We start from the raw sequence: 23978 nt of genomic DNA, 5'->3' as shown, positions 1-23978 counted from the left end.
CACTTGTTCAGGTGTTGCTGACTACTGCTCAGTGCCAGGCTTGGGTCCTGGGGTGCAGGGGCGAGGGGCTGGGTGTGAGGAACTGGGAGAGCCACATTCAGAGACCAGTCAGTCGGGCACACACAGGGCAGCCGTGTGCATAGCCTGGAACAGATTCCAGGGTGGGCTGCATTTTGAAGTAGGGTGGGGAGGGGATGCCTTGAGGAGGAGGAGCCAGGGCAGAGCAATAGGCAAGGGAGGTGGACTCCCAAAACCCTCCGACAGGCAAGGTCAGCGGGGTCTCAGCTAGCGGGCACAGCGCTCCTCAAACTGAGGTTGATATTCCTGGGGACCTGTGAGAGCTCCTTTCCCCTAGTAGGCCGGCATGGAAAAGCACGGACTCTCAAAGGGCCTTCTGCAGCAAAGCCTCTGCACTCCTGTGAGGTGGGGGTCTGAGAGGGCCAGCTACCTGTAGAGACCGCTTCCAGGGAAGGGGTCCTCTCCTCCCCACAAAGAGAGCAGGAGGGCAGAGGCTGCCTGGCCCGGGTATGGGCAGAGAAGTGCATCCAAGCACCTGTTCACCCAGGGGCTGGGGTAGGGGGAGAGTCCACCCAGCAGGCATCTAAAACTCACTCTTTTACAAGCTGGTGCTCTCCCGTTAAGGCTTAGACTCTCAGCACAGGCCTCCTCAGGCTGGCACTGCCCTGCTCTCCCCAGAGCGGCTGAGAGGAGGCATGGAGAGGAGGCTGAGGAGACTAAGGTGACAGTGAGGCCCAAGGCTGGACACTGCCCAGAGGAGCTTGATCCCGCCTCTAGGAAAAGACCTTGGCCCAGGGACCAAGCCCAGAACCTCCTCATAAACAGGAGGCTGAGGCCTGCTCCTGCCCCCTCGCTGCTCCCTACCCAACCTCCCACCCTTTGCTGGGCACAGGGCAGTGAGGTCCCAGGTGGGATTCAGAACCCCCACAGTTCAGAGGTTGGGAAGAGGGTGTTCCTATGTCTATTCCAGCAAGGAGTCTCCTGAGCCCTGACCCTGGTCCCACTCTGAGCCCTGACCCTGGTCACACACTTAATTCTGACCCTGATCCCACTGAGCCCTGATCCTAGTCACACTCTGATCCCTGACTCTGGTCACACTCTGAATCCTGACCCTGCTCACACTCTGAGTCCTGACCCTGCTCACACTCTGAGTCCTGACTCTGGTCACACTCTGAATCCTGACCGTGGTCACACTCTGAATCCTGACTCTGGTCACACTCTGAATCCTGACTCTGGTCACACTCTGAGCCCTGACCCTGGTCCCACACTCTGATCCCTGACCCTGGTCACACTGTGAGCCCTGACCCTGGTCCCATACTGATCCCTGACCCTGGGCACATGCTGAGCCTTAGTCCTGGCCACAAAGAATGGAAACTCTTCTCATCTTAGGGCCCATGAGCAGAGTGCTGGGAAAGGACAGGAACGCTGGCTTGCTCAGGGGCACCAGGTACCTCACAAAGGGCTTAAGCAGTCAGTGGAGAGCTCAGGCTGGTGGGACCTGGAATGTCCTGAGCAGAAAGCCGCGTGTCCTGAGTCACTCGGGCACCCGCCCCGACCAGTCTCGCCTCCTCCCTCCCTTCCTTCTCACAGAGCCTGGCCCCGGCTCCCAGCACTGCAGCCTTCTGTTTCCCTGCAGCAAGGGCAATTACAGCTTCTCCACACCCATCCCAAAGGACCCCTGTCTTCAGGCGGGGTTCTCTGAGTGTCCACGTGCACAGGACTGTCCCAGCTGCCTCCTTCCGAGGAGGGACAGAGCGAGCTGCAGGATGGGATCATTCCCTCTGGGTCCCCCCATTCTGGGTGGGCAGGTGCTCCAGTTCCAGCTGGTCTGGGCAGCAAGGAGCCAGGGTGCCAGGACGCCTGGGCCCCTGAGCATGGGCAGCTGGTATTTTCCAGGAGCGGGAGGGTGGTAAACTGGATAAACAGAGGTCTCCCAGCAGCCAGCATCCTATGAGGCACACCCAGGACAGTCTGGCACTCCCTCCCTGCAGGTTGGGGCTGAGTCATAGAATGGGGGGCCCTGGAGGTGGGCCAGGCAGCTCACCAACCAGAGCAGGGGCCAAGGCCTCCAGGAAGTGGTGCATGAGAGAGCCTTCCTGTCTGAGTCGGTGCCCTTGGGTTCTGTTGCAGCAGCACATCATGGGAACTTTGGCACACCCTGGGCAGAGCCTGGCCAGGGAATTTCACTCTCCGTTATCCTGTTAAATGTAATGCCTAGTCAGAGGCAAGCTCCTCCCCTCCATTGTCCAGCTCCTTCCAGCACCCCCTGCTGGCAAAGTGGGAGTGTGGCAGGCAGTGTAGCTGCCAGAAGCTGTGCACCGGTGGGTGTGTGGAGCTGAGCCTGGTTCACCGCCAGCACCTCGTGAGAGTAACAAAGGGAAAGTCACTGAAATGGAGGGCCTGGGTCGCGGAGGGGCAGGCAGCTCCTGCAGGAGCACTCGTGCACGGCACGTCGTCCTCGAGGTCAGTGCAGGTCCCGACGGGAAGACGTCTATCACGCCTCTCTGGCAGGCGGTGACTCAGACCAGCAGGAGGAAGATTATCTCCCTGCCCGGCAGCAGCCCAGCCAATGAAAAGCCACCGCGGTGCGAACTCCCAGTTTCCTCCAGTGGACATTTTGTTCATAACGGCCCCTCCCCACTCCCCTCCCCTGCAGAAGCGGTTCGTCTTTGCTTTACTAGGCGTGCAGTGCGTAGAGCTCACCAGAGCTGCGTTCTTGGCAAATCCCAAATTGCGATCCTTTGCTGTTGCCGAATAAGCCCATTTGGATGGTAAATAATGGATGCTTTATTGTCAGCAACCCCTTCCCCTGGCAGAGACCACACGCCCCTCAGGGTTCCATCAAACCTCGGGGAGTGGAGTGGACTGACGCTCCAGTTCAGGACTGGAAGTGTTATAGAAACCATGGCGTCGGAAAGAGACAAGTGGCCCTCAAAGATGCAGAACAGCAGGGTTTATTCAGCACCGGTGCCGGCTGGCAGAGTTACCGCCAAAGGCCGAGTGTCCTGGCTTTGTTCTGGGTGTCTTTTATACACCGGAAACTTTCCGCTCGAAAAGCTCAGATCCCTCCCCTGCAAGAAGCAAGATCACAGAAGCGAGAATGGTGATTGATGAGCAGCAGCTGTTTGAAACAAGATAAGGGAAGAGAAGGCAAAAGGCTGTTACTGTAACTGGGGGCTCTGATCTCTCTCCAACCTCAGAAGACCCCTCTGAGGGCGTCTTGGGCCTGGCCTGGAGCATACTGCTTGTCCCGCTTCTAGGCCTCCAGAGGGTGAGGCCATCTAGGGGCAGAAGCAGGGTGGCTCCAGGGCCGCACTCCCCATCCACGTGAGGATGCAGGGGATAGCTGAGGCTTGTCCGGGGAGTGGGCTGTCTCTGCCAGGTCCAGACCTTCAGCTCGTGTCCCTTTTCCAGGTGGGGGAGGGTCTTGAACAGGCACTGACATGGCCGAGTGGGCACAGGGTTGCCGCCTATCTGTCCCCAGCTTGGAGGATGCCAGGAAGAGAACCCTGTGTCTTTAATGCTGCCCTGAGGTTCTTCCTCCCCAGTGTTCAGGTGCCCTCTAGGCTGGCGAGGGTCCCGCTTCTAGCTCCACCCCACGCAGTTCACACCACCACTGGACCCCCTCTGCCTTCTTGTGCCTGCTATGCCCATCTTGGGGCCTGCTACCTGGACGGCCCATGTCACTGTGGGGCAGGCGGCTCCTGGAGGACTGCACCTGGGCCTGGAGAAGCCCCCTGGCCCCCCCAAGGGCGGCACCACCTTGCTGGTTCTGCTGCAGAGGTCTAGATTCTGGGCACGCGGGGCCTTGGCACCCCGGCCACCAGCACCCTGGCAGCTCTTCTCAGTCTGCAGCTGGGAGACAGGTCGGGGAGGACAGGTAAGCTGGAGACAGTGAGGGTCCCTGCGCACTGTAGTCATGCATTGATTCACTCATCCTGCAAATATCTGTTTATGTGCCTCCTACACGCTGGGCACTGTGCCCAGCCTTGGCCAATGTGTCTCTGAACACACTCCGCACAGTCCCAGGGAGCAGAGAAGACCTGGAGAGGGTCTGCGTGTGGCAGGGGCAGCAGCCCAGAGGCCTGACTGCAGCTGCGGGCCCCCAGCAGTGGGGCCCTAAGCAGGCTTCCTGCTTTGCTCTCGTTCTCACTGAGGAGTCCCACCCGACCAGCCCTAGAAGGCATCTACAGCGGCATCCACAGCTGTGCCCGAGGTTCCCAGGCCTGGTCGGCACTTCCTGGCCTGGGCCCCATCTCCCCTCCTCAGTCCCTGAGGCCCCAACACCGGCCCCTGGGGTTGGGGAGCCTGCATCCCCACCCCTTGCCCAGCTGGGACGATTCTGAGGATCTCGGACGCCAGGGGCAGGGTGTGTGGCCTGCCTGTGTGGGCAGCAGCACAGCTGGACGGTGCCCTCCCTCCCCGCCTGCCCTGGGGATGTGCTATCCCCTCCAGAAGAGACCATCAGCCCTCAGCCCTCCTCTCTGGTCTGCTTCTGGGGGCCCTTCGGCACCTGGCCCAGAGCTGACCGGCAGCCTGCAGCCATAGCCCTGAGGCTCATCATTATTCCAGGAATTACGGAGCCACCAGGGAGGCCGCGGGGACCCAGACAGCAAACCAGAGGTCTGTTTGACTGCCCGCAGCCGAGGACTCAGGGAACCGTGGCTGGATCTGCCCTGGGCTGCTGAGTCCACAGACCCTCCCCGAGTGGGAGCTGAGCTGAGCGCGTCCCTCAGACCGTTCTGGAGCTGCTGAGACCCCATGAGCAGGGAAAACCATGCACTTAACTTGCTGTTTAAACTATTAGGACACAACGAATGTATTTTCTTGGTTCAGTTTAAAAACTGCAACAAACAGCAAGACACAGACACTTAAGATCTATTAGGATCATGTTCTGACATCTCCTGGTATTTAAACTCAAATTAATTCAAATTAAATAACATAAAATCAGTTCCTCCATCACAGCAGCAACCCTTCCCGCCCTAGGCACCTGTGGGCAGGTGGCGTGGAAGCGGCCCGGGTGCAGGGCGGTGCTGACCATCGGAGAGCCCCCAGCCTTGCTCACCCGAGCTCTCCTTCTGCCCCCACCACCCAACCACACACAAACCAGCGCTTCCGTTGGGTGCACAGTTCTTCTGCTTGCAAACCAACATTGTCTCTTAAGTTCCACTTGTCCCAGTGATCCTGTGGGGGATGACCATGATCCCGTCTTCCTCCGTTTTCCATAAGGGAACAAAGAGCTGTCCGGAGAAGCTGGCAGTGCGTGAGGAGGCAGCCCTGCCATAGAACTTTCCAGCCCAGCCCTTGGGGTTTCTGCCGCACCTTCTGAAGCCCTGAGTATGTTTCTCAAAGATCTGACAAGGTAAGCAGAGCCCAGAGGGAGCCTCCAGAGCCCGTGGATCAGTGCTGGTCGAACCACTTCTTTTTCTTATAACGTGTCCTGAAGAGGAAGAAGGCTTCTGACTTGGCTTGCTCTGGGGCTTTACCCTTGTGGCAAGCTTGCAAAATGTGTTCAGTACGTGTAGGCTGGAGAAGGTGGGAGTGCCCTTCTCACTGGTGGATCTGTGAGTGGCGAACTCAGGACAAGAGCTCGCCACATCCAACTCACTCATTTATTGATGACCAGCTGCAAAGTTGAGAAAGTCTGTGTCGTTATGCAGATGAACCTCCATAATGAGGTCGGCTGAGGGGGAGGTGGGTTGCTTTCTTCACCCAGCATCATTCCCTTCAGGTTCATCCATGTTGTTGCCCGTATCACGAGTCTGTTCCTTTTTATTGCTGTGAAGTATTCCATGACATGGATGGACCACAGTTGGTTTAACTACTTGCCCATTGAAGGACATCTGGGTTGTTTCCATCTGGGACTGTTTTGAATGAAGCTGCAATAAACATTTATCCACAGGGTTTTCTTGTGAACATAAGTCTTCACAAGCTCTCTAGAGTGCAGTGTAGGTCATCTTGTGGTTGCATGTTGAGTTCTAGAAAAACCTGTCAGACTGTTTCCACGTTTTCCGTTGTGGCAATGCCATGTTACCTTCTCCCCAGCAGTGTATGGATGATCCTGTTTCTATGCATCCTTATCAGCATTTGGTGTGGTCACTATTTTTTACTTTCTGTTCAGTTCAGTTCAGTCGTGTCCGACTCTTTGTGACCCCATGAATCGCAGCACACCAGGCCTCCCTATCCATCACCAACTCCCAGAGTTCACTCAGATTCACGTCCATTGAGTCGCTGATGCCATCCAGCCATCTCATCCTCTGTCGTCCCCTTCTCCTCCTGCCCCCAATCCCTCCCAGCATCAGAGTCTTTTCCAATGAGTCAACTCTTCACATAAGGTGGCCAAAGTACTGGAGTTTCAGCTTCAGCATCAGTCCTTCCAAAGAAATCCCAGGGCTGATCTCCTTCAGAATGGACTGGTTGGATCTCCTTGCAGTCCAAGGGACTCTCAAGAGTCTTCTCCAACACCACAGTTCAAAAGCATCGATTCTTCGGTGCTCAGCCTTCTTCACAGTCCAACTCTCACATCCATACATGACCACAGGAAAAACCATAGCCTTGACTAGACGGACCTTAGTTGGCAATGCTTTTGAATATGCTATCTAGACACTTTGAAATGTGTATGGTGCTATCGCATTGTGACTTTAACTTGCATCTTCATAAAGGATAGTGATGTTGAACATCTTTTCATGTGCTTATTTCCCACCTACATCTGCTTGTTGGTGAAATGTCTGTTCATGTGTTCTAGCCCATTTTCAAGTTGGATATTTTCTAATTGCTGAGCTTTGAGAGTTCCTTAGAATTCTGGATGACATTTTGTTGGATACATGGCTTGCAAATATTTTCTCCATCTGTAGTTTGTCTTTTCATCTTCTTAACAGAGACTCTAGCAGAACATGTTTTTAATTTTAATGAAGCCTACCTATCAATCATTCCTTTTATGGATTGTGCTTTTGGTATCAACTCTAAGAACTCTTTGCCTAGTCCTAGATGGTACCTTTTTCCATATCTTTTTAATGTTTATAGGACCTATAGACATGTCATCCTTTTTATTCCCTACATTGATAATTTGTGTCTTCTCTTAGTCATAATCATTCTTTCTAGAGGTTTATCAGTTTTATTATTTTTTCAAAGAAATAACTTTTGATTTTTTTATTTTGTGCATTTCTATTTTACTAGTCTGTTTCTACTTCTTTGGGGCTTGTTATTCTTTTTCTAATTCTTGAAATACATACCCAGATCTCTGACTTTCAGATTTTCCCCATTAATATATGATTTCAGATCACAAATTTCTCTTTATAAGCATGGCTTTAGCACTATACCACAGATAATAATGTGTCAGACACATTGCAATTTAATATAAATATTTTCTAATTTCTATTATAATTTTTTTTAGTCTTAGGCTATTCAAGAATGTATTGCTCAATTTCCAAATATTTGGGAATATTTTAATTTTTGTTCTTAGTTTCTTATTTAATGTCACTATGGTAAAACACATACATACGCCAGATTTCAATCCATTGAAATTGATGAGAATTGCTTTATACCCAAGCATATGGACAAATGTTTGGTGACTATTCTGTGTCCCTTGACAACATTGTTTAGTTGTTGGATGTCATAATTCACATATGCTATGTGGAATTAAAGAAATCTCAGCTAAAGTTGTTGCTGGGACAGACCTGGAGTGGGGAGCTCTCCCCCTACATGCATTATCACTTACTTCAAGGGGAACAGACAAGGGGCCTACACCTCCACAGGAACTAACTTCTGCTTACTCTCCAGCAGAAAAGACACCTCTCCGTAGCAGGCAACTCAGCCAGTCTGCAGCAGCAGAACCAATGGGAAGCCTCCATCAATTCTACTCTCAGTTCCTCCAATGGACTCTTCGGTGATCATCACGGCCCCGCCCATCTCCTCCTTTTTCCTATAAAAGCAAGTTCTCCGTTCTTGTCCTGCGGGTTTGCTTACAGTCAGCACCGGATTGCTTGTCTGAAGTTGAAATTTCTGTTGCTGTTCCTGAGTAAACTCGCTTTTGCCAGTAAACTATCTGGCTGTTATATTATTGAAGTTGACAGTTACTAGGTCAAGACTGTTAGCCATGATGTGCAAATATTCTATACCTTTATTAATGTCCTGCCTTTTTCTATTGATGCTTTTGAACTGTGATGTTGGAGAAGACTCTTGAGAGTCCTTTGGACAGAAAGGAGAGCAAACCTGCCCATCCTAAAGGAAATCAACCTTGAGTATTCATTGGAAGGACTGATGCTGAAGCTGAAGCTCCAATACTTTGGCCTCCTGGTGCGAAGAACTGACTCATTGGAAAAGACCCTGATGCTGGGAAAATTGACGGCAGGAGGAGAAGGGGATGACAGAGGATGAGATGGTTGGATGGAATCACTGACTTCGTGGACATGAGTTTGACCAAGCTCCGGGAGATAGTGAAGGACAGGAATGCCTGGCGTGCTGCAGTCCATGGGGTTGCAAAGAGTCGGGCACGACTGAATGACTGAACTGAACTAAAATTGTTCTATCTTACACAGAGAAAAATGTACTGAAATCTACCAATTCGTCTTTTACTTCTGTTGAAGTTTGCTTTAAATTTTGTGGCTATGTTAATAGATGCTTACCCGTTTAGAATCATTTCAGCCTCTCGGATTTATCCTTTGGTAATTAGGAAAAGCTCACCATCATAGTAATGCATGTTGTGTTGGAATCACCTTTGTCTGACATTAGATGCTCTACCACCCTTCCTTTATTTACTGTTTGCAGCTTATGCCAGTGACTGGCTTCTGACCCAACATCTGCAGCAGCCCAGGACGCTGCCCACCCTCCACCCCTACCCCCAACCGCCAGCTCTGGAGATCCCACTGGAGCTTCCTGGTGCCGCCAAGCGGGGCTGGGCCGCTAGGGACGCCAGAGGGAGCGGTGGGGCTGGTGCGGTAGGAGCACACACTCCTTCCGCGGTCATTCCGGTTGTGTTTGGCCGCTTCCGGGCCGAGAGCGAGTCCGCCGAGATTGGGGCTTGAGGCCTTTGCGCAGGTTTGAGCGTTTCCGCCCGCAGTTGCTTAACGAGGCCGCAGTTGTGCTGGCGTGGAAGCCTCGGTCTCCACTCTGCCCGTGGAGGGGGGTCTCGTCAGCTCCGTGAGCTGGCGCGTTCCTTGGCGCCTCTGCGTGTTAGTGGTTTCCTGAGGCCAGGCCGGCCGCTTGGTGTTACAGCCCCTGGGAGCTGAGAATGTCTTTCGCACGCGTAAACGGTGGGGGCGCGGGGGTGGGGGAGGCGGGGCATCTTTTATGGAAATCTGTAAAATGCAGATTTCATTGACCAAAAGTAAAGGTGTCTTTGGAACGCAGCGAGGCTTGTCTCTTTTCGTGTTTACCGCCTCTCAGAGCGCTGGCCGCGTGTATTGGTTTCTCGCTGACCCCTGTGCCGCTCCTGTCGTAGGCCACTCTTTACACTATTGATATCATTGGGCTAACGATGTGTGTAGTTCTTTATAGGTAGTGACACCCCAAGACCTCATTATTACCGCTCAGTATTCATTTAGATTGACTCACATTTGCTTCTTTTCTTTCTTTTTTTCTCTGCATTTCTGGGCTTATGTTTGAGATCGTTTTTCTCGATCATATATATATATATATATATATATATTTTTAGTGTGGTCCGCTGGGGATAAGTTCTTTGAGGTTTTTGTTTCATTGAATTTGCTGTTAACCTTTGCGGACTTACCAAAAAATATTCACAACCTAAAAGTTGAGAAGTTATGTTTTATTCTGTGGGAATGTTTAGGACTTTAAGCCCAAGAGAGAGCATCTCAAGTAACCCTGAGAGACCATTGGGAGGGGATGCGGGGAGGAGTCAGGTTATTAGAAGTTTTGCAGCAAAGGGCAGTTAGTCTGAACATCAAAAGATTATTATTAATTAACATAATTTTTTTAAATATCCCAAGTTAAGGAATTTAGTGTTTTATTATGTATGGGAAGATGCAGGAGTCTGGGCTCACTGAAATCATGACTTTATCTCAGCTACCTGTGGCCAGTATCCTGTTTTCACATCTTGAGCTTCCTCAGAGCTCACCAACTCACCATGCATGGTGGCTGCAATCACTGGTGACTAGGACGTCATTGGTTGCTGATACGGCAGGAAATATTTCATTTCTCACCTTTGAATTTTGAACGGCATTTTTGCTTCTAGATTGGCAGCTATTTTCTGCCAGTGTTTTGACGATGTCGTGGCGTTGTCCCCTTTCATTGCTTACTTTCTGTTTTGACACTTTCATTAGTTTTGTGGCTGCTCTTCAGGTTTTATTCTTGGTGTTCATCAGTTTCACTATGATGTGCATAGATATGATTTCCCTTGATCCTACTTCAATTTTGTAAAGTGTTTCTTAAATCTATGGGGTGATATGTAATCAGTTTGGGGAAAGTTTTAGCTCCTGAATCTTGAAATGGTGTGTCTGACCCGTTCTCTTTCTTTTCCACTTAATGGATCCACATTGTCTCAGCTGCTGCTGTGTCACCAGAGGCTGCAAAGTTCTCAGAGTTCAAGCACTGACAGTCTCATCTGTGCATCTGAGGGTAGGCTGGGCCCAGAGGGTAGCTCTTCTTCTCATTCAGAACTGGGCTCAGCTGAGATGCTTCAGCCATATGTGTTTCTCATCCTTCCACTACGAGGGTACTAATGAGCATTTTCTCCTCATGATGGTGCATTTGTGCATACATGGTAAGTTGCTCAGTCATGTCTGACTTTTTGTGACCCCATGGACTGTAGCCGGCCAGGCTCCTGTCCACGGGATTCTCCAGGCAAGAATACTGGAGTGGGGTTGCCATGCCCTCCTCCAGGGAATCTTCCCGACCCAGGGATTGAACCCGCATCTCTTGTGTCTTCTGCTTTGGCAGGCGGGTTCTTTACCAGTAGTGCTACCTGGGAAGCCCCGCTCATGATGGTGACAGAGGCATAAATTAGAAAGTAGACCCTAACAGATTAGAAGTTTGAGCCCCAAGTCAAGTCGAAGGAAATAAATCCAGCCTTTGGTTGAAGGGGCTGCAAAGTTACCTGGCGAAGTGTTGCTTAAGAAATGGAGTCCGCATTTACCTCTGCATTCAAGTATGTTGGACCCTTCACCATGGCCCAGTTATCAAGCTCTTTCCATTCTTTAAAAGTGGTACAGTGTTCAGTCTGATGTTGTCTACCGACTGTTCTTCTCCATTACTGAAATCCCTGTCTTTGCTTTCATTTCAAATGCTGCTAATTCAGCTCTTGGTCCTTTCTGTCATACTCTAGATTTTTATTTCATTGATTTTTGCCACTTCATTATTGTCTCATTACTATTTTTTAACTTTCAAAATGGAATGTGTAACTCCTTGATTTTCTGATGTTCTTTTCTTCTATTATAAAAATTTAGGTTTTAAAAGGCTTGTCAGTTTTCCCCCTGGAAGATGCTATAGCTTTATCCCAATGTTTCGTTGTGTATTGTTTTGTTTTTTGTGTAGACTTTAACTGTCCTATTTACAGTACTTGAAATTTTTCATTCACGTGTCTTGTTTGTAACTGTTGGGTGCAGAGTACAAGACATGGTAGTTGTATTGCTCAGTGTTTTTACTAAGCTTCTGCCCTCAGCTCTGTCTGTTGTTGGGAAAAGTGTGTCTAAATATTCCACTTTGTTGCTGGTTTTGTCCATTACTCCTTGTTCTAACACTTTTTACTTTATGTATTTTGAAGCACTTATATTAGATACACATAAATTTTCAGTTGTTAAAAATTTTTTTCTGGTAAGTTGAACATTTTGTCATTTACATCTGTTAGTGATTTTTGCCTTAAAGTCTGTTTGTTTTACATTGATAGTTTAAGTCTACTATATCTTCTGTCTTTTATGGTGAATTTTTCTGTGGTTTTTTGTTTTGAGTATTTGTCTGGATTAAAACAAAAACTTCAATCTGATAATCTGTCTCTGAGCTGGTGATTTTATTTATTGTGATTGCTAAGGCATACAAATGCATTTCTATCATCGATTATTTAGTACTTTTAAATTTCTTCTATCCATTTTCTCTCAAGGATTGATTTCTTTTTTCTATTGCTAGGTAGAAGGTAGTAAACTCCATTTCTGTGACACTTTGGCGTTGACCCTTTATGCCTATGGCTGTCTCTGATTTCTTTGTGAACCACGTAGAAACCAGAGAACATTTCATTGTTAATCATGTCCCTCATGCCTTTTCACACCATTTGTATACAGTATTGTCTTATTTTCTTTAACCTTCCAAATGAGAAAATATTATTTTGGGGCTATCTTGTTAGTGTTATTTGGCTTTATCCACAATTGGGCTTCCCTGGTGGCTCAGCTGGTAAAAAATCTGCCTGCAATGCGGGAGACCTGGGTTCAATCCCTGAGTTGGAAAGATCCCCTGGAGAAGGGAAAGGCTACCCACTCCAGTATTCTGGCCTGGAGAGTTCCATGGACTGTAGAGTCCCTGGGGTCGCAAAGAGTCAGACAGGACTGAGCAGCTTTCACTTTCACACGTCTTAGTGTGCTCCAGCTGCTACAACAAAACATCGTAAACTAGGGGGATTAAAGAGCAGACACTCGTTTCTCATAGTTGTGTAGGCTGCACGTTCAAGATCAAGGTACCGGATGATTCATTTTCTGGCAAGAGCCCTCTTCCTGGCTTGCAGATGGTGGCCTTCTTGCCACGTCCTCACGTGGCAGAGAGAGAGCTCTCTGGAGTCTCATCTTCTAAGGATATTCATTCTTTTGTATCAAGGCCCAATCATTATGACCTCACGTAGCCTCATTTACTTCCTTCCTCCACATACAGTCACACCAGGAATTAGGACTTCAACTCAGGAATTTGTGGGGATACAATGCAATCCATAGGACCACCTATTAACATGTTTTTTAAAAATTGGTTCTTTCTTGCATTCCATCTTGCTGTCTGGGATTGTTTTCACTCTTCATGCTTTTGGGGGAGTTCCTTTAGTAATTACTAGTCAGTGGTAAACCATTTTATTTTTTACTTATTGTAAACAGCCTTTTAGTATTCAAGGCCAAGTTACTTTCTGGTTGTTTTCTTTCATTGCTTTGAAGTTGCCACTGCCTTGCCCTCTGCCTCCCAGTTTGAGCTGCGGCCTGTGCAGGGCATAACTGCTGTTCCCTTCAAGATGTGTATTTTCTCTCTGGAGGCTTTTGTAATTTTCTCTTGGTTTGCAGTCTGGATGTTTTGCTTTGAGTGTGTCTCAGAGCAGCAGGCGTGTTGTGATTGCTTGACCTGAATGTTCTTGCATCACTTTTGGCAAATCGCCCATTGCTCTTTGTTTGAACACTGGCTGTGCTCTGCTTTCTCTGTCCTCTTCTGGAATCCTGCTTGTTTCCTGTACGAGCTTCTCTCTTATTCTTCATGTCTTCTAGTTTCGTCTCTGTATTTCCCACCTCTTTTAACCTTTTGGTTGCAATGGAATCATTTGTTCAGCTCACATTCCAGTGTATTGTTGTCTCGTCATCTCTGTGTGATCTACTGTTTAATTTCTCCCTTGAGTTTTTTATAAGGTTACAAAGGTCACATCACTCACTTCCAGCGCTCTCCTAATTTTTTGCCTAATATTTTTGATGGACCGTCATTCTTTCCCTCATGTTTTCTATGCTCTTTTATTTCTAAAAGCAAATTTATTTTGTATTACAGACCTATGATTTCCAATGTTTGAAACTTTTGGTGATCCACTTCTGCTTACTTGTTTCTTGTTTTCTTGTGTCTTTTGTGAATTTTGATTTTCAGCAGATATTTATTGAGATAATACCTTTGGGACTCTATGACTTCTGAGCTGAGTGAATATTCCTTCAGAGAGGATTTTCCTTTGCTTTTGTAGGTATCACAGGGTGAAACTCATCCATTACCACTTAACATTTATCTTGTGGCTTAGGTTTATTGGAATAGACCAGTCGTGGAAATACAAGCCCCAAGTGATAAGGAGAGTATCTAACTCTCAGGAAAAACTTCTCTTCATACATTTTTCTCCATGTGGAGCCAATACTGACATAGCCAAGTTTCCTTGTGCAGAGAGTATCTTTTTCCCAGTTTAGTGTTTAATTGAGAGCATATCCCCTCTGAAGCTCCTCATTCATGGTTTTTGCTTTCACTTCCTCTCTCTTGGAAACCCAGTGCCTTGTCTGCTGCCCACCCTGAGGCTCTAGGTGATAGAAAAAGAGCAAATATGCTGAAGCAGCTGCCAGCTTCACTCCTTGCTCACTGTATATAGTCAAGATTATTTTCTTTCCTTTCCTTCCCCCGTCTTTCCTTTCTTCCTCTTCTGAAATGTTCGCATTAGCTTGGTGTACAGTTAAAAAGTATTCAGATTTTTTTTTTCATGTGACATTTTTAAGTGGTCTGTAATAGGAGGGATTTTAGCTGACAGGGTTGTAGCTGAGAAGAAGCGTTTTTGCAGTCCTTCCTTCGTGATGTGCCTGAGGCCCCACTGTCGAGGCTGACCATGTATGACTAGCTGGGATGGTGCGTGGGCTTGTCACATCTTTGGATTACATGAGAGCATTTTGAATGCTTCACCATGAAGTATGATGTTTGTTTGAGGTTTCTGGGGGGTAACTTTTATTAAATTATTGATTTTGTCTGTTCCTAGGGTTCACAGCATTTTTAAAAGATCAACTAGTGAATGTTAATGATGCTCTGATTATCCTCCTTTACTCCTTGTTGGACATCTTTTTCTAAGACTGAGTCATTCTTACATTTCTGGAGCAAATTGTACTCGGTCATAACCTGTTATTATTTTAATATAGCCAGTCAGGCAGTTGTTGGATTTTGTTCACAAGTATGTTGGCCTCTACTGTTCCTTTCTTGTACTGTTTTTGTTTTGCTGTAGTATCAGTTATGTGCTTGGCCTATAAAAGGAGTGAGTTGGAAGGAGTGTTCCATGTGCTTGAGACAGACAACAGGTGGGTGTGCTTGTTCAGAGTCGGAGGCTTTGGAGTGGAACTTGTGAGTCGCTCCGTGTGTCTCAGGAGACGGGTCCTCGGCTGTGTTTGAGGGGCAAGGTTTGAAGGCTGTACTCCCTAGCTCCTCCACGCGTCTTCTTGGGGCCCATCAAGTCCAGCAGTCCAAAGAACTGGCAGCTCATGAAGCTTCTGAAAGGCTAGAAAGCTTTCTTCTCCCTAGAAAGCTGCTTTCTATTGAAGCAGACCCTCAAATTCTCCATTTTGTTTGTTTTTAAAGCCTACATAGAGGTGACAGTTTGGGCATGCATGTGTATTTTGTCACTTTGAAAAAAAAAATGCTGCTTTTATAGGCACCACAGTGTCGCCTCCCCAGAGCATGTGCTCTGAGCTGCGGCAGCACTCACGAGGTGGAGCTTACTTCCCCGTGACACACAGCTCTGAGCTGCTGAGCACTGCACTTTGTTTACACAAACAAGAAAGAAACACTTTCTGCTCTTGCTGAGACCCCCTTGTTTGCGGTTTTCTGTCACTTGCATCACATTTGCTCTTAAAGAGCACAGTGGCCACCTTACGATGCCACTTACAGAATAGCACGTTTCCTCCCCCCACGTGAGCTCTCCCTCTCTCTGCATGAAGCTGTGAGGTCTCCAGGGCACTGTAAGCCTCTTCCTTTCAGGCCCATCCGTCAGGTCTGGCCAACATTCTGCTGTCTACCTCCAGGTAGCCGTCTAGGCCTGGCCTGGCCCTGCTCACCTTGGTTTGACCTCCTCTGTCCAGCTAAGTTTTGACAGATTGTTTGTTCCTCAGTTGCTCTCTTGAAACTGAGTGTAGTTCCCTCTTGCGCTTGTGACCTTGGATTGGTGAACACCCAGACCTCATAGTAAGTGTTCATCTCTCAGTTGTATCTGACTCCTCGTGACCCCATGGATGGTAGCTCACCAGTCTCCTCTGTCCTTGAAATTTTCTAGGCAAGAATAGTGGAGTGGGTTACCATTTCCTTCTCCAGGGCATCTTCTGGACCCAGGGATTTAACCCGGGTCTCCCACACTGCAGGCAGGCTCTTTTAACAACTGAGCCACTAGAGGCCCCGCCATTTCAGCTCCTATCCTGGGACTGCTCCTGGGTCCTCTTGCCAGCAAGCTCTACTGGGTCTCTGCATGGTCTCAGCCATGACCTTCTCTCTCTCTTGCCTTCAGGGCCTATTCCAAGCTGACATCATGCCCACCTGGTCTGTGCGCTCACTCTTTAGCAGACACCCCTGTCTTCAGCTTCACAGAGAATATGTGACTGTTTGGGAATGAATTCTGTCATTTTTCTGGCTCCTTCCACCATGTGAGCTTTCTGTGCACCCCTGCTCATCCCTCTACTCGCTCACAGAAGTGTTTGCTCTCCTGCCGGGGTTGCAGCCTCTGCTTTGGATCCTGTTTCGTTCTGTCTGCGCCAGCTGGGCCCTCGTTGCCTTGTCCTTTACTCAACTGGCTCCCTGCTCTTCACAGATGAAGATTCCCAAGTCTTTACTTTCTTGGTGTGGCATCGATGTTGACCCGTGATCTGTTTTTTCTAAACACTATCCTCTTAGAACTTCTTCCTTCCACAGTGACTTCTAGAAAGTGTATCTATCACACTGGTGACAGCATTTTCCCCAATTCACTTGAACTCCTCATCCTGCAATAATCTGATATCTCTTATCATCTAATCATTGAAAGTACTCTTCATCAGATCACCAAAGACCCACCAGATCCAAACCTAGGGATTCTCCATGTTCATGGGTCTTGACGTCCCAGTCATCTTACACTGCGCTAACCATCCTCCTGGTGAAGAGATGCCAGTGTCCGCCAGAGACGCCATGGCAACTTTTGAATAGTTGACCTCTTGCATCTCTTGCCTGCCCTAACAAAAGGGATCCTACTTAAAGTCCTGTCCTAGGCCGAGAGTCAGGAGTCCTAGGAATGCCGCTCCTGAACGGGGCATGAGCAGGAAGGCGTGAGCGCAGTGCCTGTGCTTGGAAGGGGACATGCACACAGCAGGAGCCTAACAGAAACTGGAAATTGCCAGCTGTGGAGGCGCTGGCCAACACTCGGGGGCCCTTCTGGTTCAGAGGCTCTAGATGCGACAGAGACAGCCCTGCTCCCTGCCTGCCCCACAGTACCCCCTTCTGAGGCCATTGAGACTCTCTGGAAAGTTCCCAGGATGCCCCAAATAGCATTCCCTGAGTCAGACCAGGTGAGGCAGGCCAGAGTATGGGAGGGAGGGGGAGGCAGGAGAGCTGCAGACGGGGCTGCACCCACCCAAGCACCCAGTCAGGGCCATAGGGGAGAGAACATTTGTTCTGTGCAGAACTGCAGCTCAGCTCTCTGGCTGTCTGTACATGGCTGCATCTCAGATGGAGACTGGAAGAAGGCTGGAGTGTCAGCAGTGGTGCTGCTGTCTAGCTGCCCAAGTTTCAGACGCTGGACAAACGCATGGGGAAGCATTTGTGAGTCCACACACCTATGCCGGTTGGTGGGTGAAATCCATGCTTACTCAACAGAATTTCTTCTCTTCTGTCTCTTGGAGTCTGGAAGCAAGAGCTGAAGGAGAGCAGCCAAGGGGCCTCCCCTGTCAGAAGAGGGCTGTAATCAGGAGGGGGTCCTACTACCCCACACTAAGCAGTATTTCTTTCACTCCAGAGATACCTTATGCCCAAATCATTCTGTCTCCCCCACTGACGCTGGCCCCCCCCAAAGGTCAGAAGTGTCTGAGGACTACTCTTCATGGGTGAGCCTCAGGCCCTGCCCTCCATCAATACCAAGGCCCCCCAAGGTGAAGAGGAGTCAAGAGTGATTGTCAGCAAAAAAAAAGTTACAAGGTTTGATTTCAAAGGGAAACAACGTGTAGGCAAAATTACTATGGGGAAGGTTTGGCCTTGCTCTAATTCAACCTGTGAGGTAGGCCCAAATGGACTCATTCTCCCCACCCCACATCAAGGTCCCTGGAAAGTCAGACTACCATTGAGCTAATTGATGGAAAACAAATTTAATGCAACAAGTTCCAACCACCTGCAGCCAGTTGACTTTGTCACAGCAGCCTGAGGCCCAGAAGCACAGAGGCCAGTGTCAGGAAAGGCATCAGCCCAGCGTTGCTGCCCCTGCCTTGCCCCTTAAAGTAATCATCTTCTGTGTTTTCTTTGATGACTGGTTGCTGGACGTTGCACAGGTTGGATGTACAGCATGCCACGAACAGAAAGGGTGTGGGCTTTACGAGCACGAACGACCTGGCCATCCGCAAAAGTGTCTCATGCAACCCACAGTTCAGTGCACACTGCTTGGAAGTAAGGTAGAACCGTGGAAATATTCCTAGTGGGAAATAGGACAGAGAGATGGAGGTCTCATGAATTGAAAGCAGCAACACTAACACCATTTCTGTCTGAAGTCTGCCCAACCCTGACCCTTCTATTGCCCCTTACCAGAGCCCCACTCAAAGAGGGCACCTGCCAGGGATTTGGGAGCCGTCACTGCAAAGGAAGAGGGTCAGGCCTTTGTGTTCAGAGCTGCTTTTGGGGGTGGCATGGCATCAGATGCCACCATCTCTGACCTGTCTGCACACAGCTGTCTGCACTTGAGCCTGGCAGTCTCCATTTGGGAACACATAGGTTCCCTGGGCCTCAACTTCTCAAACATGGTTGCTCAGGCCTTTGTGACCACAGACGAGACACACGGGAGCATGGGGCACCTGGCCACTGCCCAGGGCTTGGAGCTGGCCTCTCAAGGAGTCACGCCTGCAGCCTGGGTGTAACTGCTGTGACTGTGAGCCTGCTGCCGGCACAGCACCTCCTCCCATGTTTCACTGTGCAGTCATCTTTCCACACTAAGTTATCAAGTCCACGTGAAGCTGCAGTGGGTCTTATGCCTCAACTGACTCAGTAGCCCACACGCTTTTTGGAACATGGAAGCCCCAGAAGTGGCTGATGAATGGAAAGTGAATTCTCCAGGCCAGACAAGGCCACTGTTGGGGCCTTCAAAGTCACCGTCGGGAGAGAGTTCTTCATGAGGCCAGAAGTGCTTGGGGGAGTTACAGATGGCAGAGCAGTGGTCTCCAAATGTTTTAAAGCATGCATCCTCTTTTCAGGACATATTTTAAGCCCTGATTATGTACATCTTTTGTAAAAGCTATTCTTGGTCAGACATTGAAGTCACTAAGGCTCAACTGCTCACCTAGAAGTGAATGAAAAGAACTCTCCATTACTTTCTCCCTGCACCTCAGTGTTTCAGTCTGGCCGGCGGTTGCTGTGTGCCGCCCTGCAATGGCTCTGCTGTTATTTAGGTAAGCTGAGTCTCCTCAGTGGCCTGCTGGCACTCCTGGCTTCACAGGACTTTGCTCTTCAAATTTTAAAAAAAGATCATTTTTATGTTAGTTTTTCTTTATCGAGAAAACTCGACAGGCCCTAAGTCCTGAAAGCATTCTACTGACCTGGGTGTGGAGCCCCACTGGGACCCAGGACACTTACTCACGGCGGCAGAGATACAATACGTAGAGCCGCTGTCACAGTTTTGTGGTGCTTCGCATTTGAAACTGTTCTCCTGCTCACAAACGTGACACCTCAGGGTAGACCCTGAAAGGAGGAATATAAAGAAAGCGGAATGTGGCAGCTCTCAGATTCCATCAGAGCAACACCTGCCATCCTCTCCTTCCTCTGAGTGAGGACAGAGCCCTGGGTCCGTCCATCTTTCTGGTGCCTCACAGCCTGCCCCATCCTGCAAGCTCCTCTCCTCTCTGGGCTTCTCTCGTGTGCCCACTGGATGTGTCTCACAAATCCACACCACACCCATAGCATGAACACAGACGAGCACAGGCCCTCACCCCGGAGACATGCATACTCACACTGTCATATGGACACAGCCGAGTCCCTGCCTCCCCCAACCCCCAGTCGGGCCATGCCCACATCACCACACTTCACTGGCGCCACCCATTAGCTGCTCTAGAGAAAGAAGCCCCATGGCTGTGGAGTCTGCGCCCATGCACCCTTCTCGCCTACCTTCCTGGCTGACCCCACTGCCTCCAGTCCCTGGCTCCACACTCCTTGGCCTGAGACCCTGTGTCCTGCCTGACCCAGGAGCCGAGGCGGCCCACTATTGGGTCTGTGTCAGGGCAGGACTTGGTCCTGGGGAAGAAGCTGGTCACACTCCAGCAGCTCTCCATTTTCAGAGACAGCCCCAGAAGGCTCGAAGATGGCTGGTTCAGGCTTGGCCTCCAGCCCAACCATCCCCAGGAAGGCAGGGCCATGGCAGGGAGAGCTGGGTGCTGGGCAATAAAACCAGCCATCCATGCCTGCCCTTGGGGACCCCACATCAAGAGGCTCTCCCACTATGTATTCATATCAGCTGACCACCCTCCTAAGGCTGTCTTGCCCCCTGAATTCTCTGGGCTACAACTGCCTGGACCCACCTGGGGCATGGCCACCCTGTGTCTGCACGGGCATTCCAGACCTCCTCCTCCCAGCCCAGGAGGCTCAGGGCCAGAACTGACCTTGTCTTCCAGACACGGTGAGATTGCTCTCCACCCATGGCAGGCCCAAGACCAGAAGCAAAGCAAGGAGGGTTATCATTTCCAGTGATGCCTGGTCCTGGACATGAGGAACAAGCAGGGCCATTTGGTCAGCCCTGTGGCTCCAGAGTTAGATTTGACCCCTGTTGGTCTAGTACCATTCAGAGCCCTCCCCACTGGTCACTGGGGCAGACCCTCTTCTCCTCATCCATGGGCCAGGGGCTGGGTGTGGCCTCTAAGTGCTGATGGGGGTGGGGGGAGGCTGTCACCACCACCACCAAGTCCCCTCTGTCCCCAGGGACCCCACCACTCCCTGGAACTCTGCATTCATTCACCCATGCCCCAGCAAACTTGTTTGGCATGTGTTCCTGCCGCAGCTCCCCCAAGGCAGTACCGGGTTTCCCCTACCCCTGATTTGAGCTCCGGTTCTCTTAGGGGACACCATGGGGTACTCCCCCACCCAGTGCTACCGCCCTTCCTCTTCCCTTTTCATCTTCCTCTCCACCCAGGTCTTCACTGGTGCAGCCTGACCCCAGGGTACAGGAAGGCTTGGCTACCCCTGCACCGCCCAGCCCAGCCTCACTGCCCAGATCGGTGCTGAGGCTAGCCCTCTCTCTCACAAGGCCTGCCAGCCTTATGCCCTTATGCACTTTATACCTGACTGCTTTCTGGGCTCCCTATTCCTGCTCCTTCCCCAGGTTCCACACCCTGCCTTCACCCTGCTATCTGGCAGGTGGGAAACAACAAGCCTCTGTTAGTGCAGTCAACACCTTTGCAGGAATTCTGGATTTTTACAGCAGCGGAGCATTTTCAGAGCCTCTTTCGATGAGCCTTTGTGTTGTTTGTCGTGTGTTGTACTAGGAATAAAGCTGCAATTGTCCGTAGTGTTATTTCTTACAAGTGCAGGTACACTGGAAAGTTTCCCAGAAATAAGACTGACAGTCACAAGTTTGATGTATTTGCAATGTAGATGCACTTGCCCAGCAGCTCATCAGGTTTCTCCACGAGTGCCTGTTCCTACAGTATCATCAAAAAAGGGTACATTCCTATCCATCCTTTGGGTTTTCACCAATCTGGTAGGTAAAAACAGTATCCTGATAATTAACGATCAGAATTAATTATGAGTGACATTAAGTTTTTGCATTCAGATAGATGTCTGCATTCCTTTTTCTGTGCTTTCAGGTCTGTTATCCAAATACACTGTGACCCTAGTCCATTGTCTGCCACAAAAACTGTTTTTCCTATTTGATATAGGTCTTGGTATTAATGCCAAGCAGAAGTGGTTATGCCAAGCTTTTCAAGGTTAAAGATAAATACAGCCAGACACTAAAGGGATAAGGATGGATTTTAATCAGGAGCATTCTACTTCAGTGGGAAAAAGAGTCTTCATGAAGGGAATTCCACTTGAATTTGCACAGGGGTGACTGGGCATTTTAAAGGAAGAGTGAGGGAGTAGGGAGGTGGTGAGGAGGGCTCAGTGGAGTCAGGGAAGTGAAAGTTACAAAAGCAGGAAGGCAGGATTGGTCCCTGTGAAACCTACCTGGGTACGTACCAAAGTTAAGCACCCACCCTCCACGGAAGCTGGGAAAGGGGCCCGTCTTTGCAGAACACAGTTCTTCAGGAAGGGTTTTAAGGCCAGAGTTTGGGGCAGGGGGCAGACTTGGATCATCCTAGGGATGTGGCCTTCAGTCATTAGAAGGCACTTGGTGTCTACTCTAGTCTTTACAGACCAAGCTTGAGGCCTCGTGGATAAAGGGCCCAGAGGAGCCTGGCTGCAGTTAGTCAGGAGAGGAGCTTTACCACCACCTTTTATTTTATGGTTCTGGATTTTGAAACCAGAACAGTTTCAAAATCCAGAACCATAGTTCTGCTAGTTGGAGAAACCTTTCCCCCCACTTCTGATCTCAGAAACTAAGCAGGGTCAGGCCTGGTCAGCATTTGGATGGGAGAAAATTTCCCTCAAACAAGGTTATAAATGAATTCTCTTATATTTTCTTCTGATAGCTTTACCAGAAGTTTTTTTTTTTTTTTTTTTTTTCCTTTCTCTTTTAACATTTGAATCTTTGATCCATTTGGGAATTACCCTTCAGTGTTGTATTTTTTCAGATGATAAGTTATCTCAGCATCATTAATCATAATGTCCACCTTGTCTACTGCCAGTTTGGAAGCCCTTTCATCATGTATTGGATTCCAGATGCACCTGATGCTCTTTGTGGGTTGTCTGCTTTCAGTTACTTTGTCTGTCCATTCACACACCAGAACTACAGTTCTGGTGTCTGGGTCCACAGCCCACCTCTGAAAGTGGGGGAGGCCCTCACCATACCTTTCAGAATTTATTGTTGATTGGTTCTTTTTTGGTTTGTCTGGTTAGGAAGTAGAAAGCCAAATGAGAACCTGTATTAACTCTAGCAACCACAAACACAACGACAGCAAGGAGAGAAAACCAGAAAGCTGAATTTGCAATGTCACCAGGTAAACAAATCAGAAGAGTAGCAAGCCCTAAAAAAGTGGAATGATGTGCTGTGTTCCCAGATCAGAAGACTTACTATTGCTGTCAGTTCTCCCTAAATTGATCTGTAGATTTAGCACAATCTCAGTCAAATTTCCCAGAGATATATTTTCAATGTAGAAATAATCAACTGGGATTCTAAAATTTAAGTAGAAAAGTGAAAGATCTAGAATAGCCAAAAGAATTTGGAAATAGAGGAGCCAAGGACTTACACTACTTGACTTTGAGACTTACTAGAAAGCTATGATAACCAAAGACAGTGTGATGCTACAGAAAGCTTAGACATACAGTCAATAAAATGGAATAAAGAGTCGAGAAGTAGACCTACCCATGTGTGACTGACTGATTTTAGACAAAGGTGACAAGCAAAAAAATGCAATGAAGAAATGGCCTCTTCTGTGACAAATAATGCTGAGACCTTTGAACAAATAGATCTAAAAATGATGCCCCCAAATGCAAAAAAGGAAAACATAAACATGACTTTCCCTTCGAAAAGTGAATAATGAAAGTGTTCGTCACTCAGTTGTGTCCAACTCTTTGTGATCCCCATGGACTGTAGCCTTCCAGGCTTCTCCATGAAATTCTCCAGGCAAAAATACTATAGTGGGTAGTCATTTCCTTCTCCAGGGGTCTTCCTGACCCAGGGATTGAACCCAGGTCTCCTGCATTCCAGGCAGATTCTTTACCATCTGAGCCACAAGGGAAGCCCTGACTTTCCCTTTGCCTCATCATACACAAAAATCCATTTCAATGGATTATAGATATAACTATAAGCTATAAAACTTATCTAAATACAAAGCTAGATGACTTTCAGAGAAAAACAGGAATAATGTTTTCAATCTTAGGTTAGTCAAAGAATTTTTCAGTTCAGTTCAGTCGCTCAGTTGTGTCCAACTCTTTGCAACTCCGTGGACTACAGTACGCCAGGCCTCCCTGTCCATCACCACCTCCTAGAGTTTATTCAAACTCATGTCCATTGAGTCGGTGATGCTATC

The 23978-nt window shown here is 48.9% G+C and overlaps 1 protein-coding gene across 1 annotated transcript; it reads right to left on the bottom strand.

Annotated features, from left to right (window-relative positions):
- Nucleotides 1–18008: 18008 nt before the first annotated feature.
- On the bottom strand, nucleotides 18009–20580 carry LY6K (lymphocyte antigen 6 family member K). The gene is made up of 3 exons (XM_052652041.1): nucleotides 20457–20580; nucleotides 19438–19542; nucleotides 18009–18286 (listed from the first exon to the last, which is right to left on the bottom strand). Exons 1-3 carry the CDS (start codon nucleotides 20578–20580, stop codon nucleotides 18009–18011), a joined length of 507 nt encoding a protein of 168 aa, XP_052508001.1.
- Between the last annotated feature and the right edge of the window lie 3398 nt (nucleotides 20581–23978).

Source organism: Budorcas taxicolor, chromosome 14, assembly GCF_023091745.1.
Source record: "Budorcas taxicolor isolate Tak-1 chromosome 14, Takin1.1, whole genome shotgun sequence".
Lineage (NCBI taxonomy): Eukaryota > Metazoa > Chordata > Mammalia > Artiodactyla > Bovidae > Budorcas > Budorcas taxicolor.
The sequence above is the reverse complement of the archived record's forward strand: the minus strand, read 5'-3'. Positions and strand labels throughout refer to the sequence as shown.

What these genes read in the sequence shown, in the direction of transcription:
- LY6K (XM_052652041.1), bottom strand. Translation starts at nt 20,580, where the DNA reads ATGGCCCTGCTTGTTCCTCATGTCCAGGACCAGGCATCACTGGAAATG. An exon ending in CACCGTGTCTGGAAGACAAG is followed by an intron (nt 19,543 to 20,456) that starts GTCAGTTCTGGC and finishes TCCTCCTTTCAG; the next exon opens with GGTCTACCCTGAGGTGTCAC. An exon ending in TTGTATCTCTGCCGCCGTGA is followed by an intron (nt 18,287 to 19,437) that starts GTAAGTGTCCTG and finishes ATTTCCCACTAG; the next exon opens with GAATATTTCCACGGTTCTAC.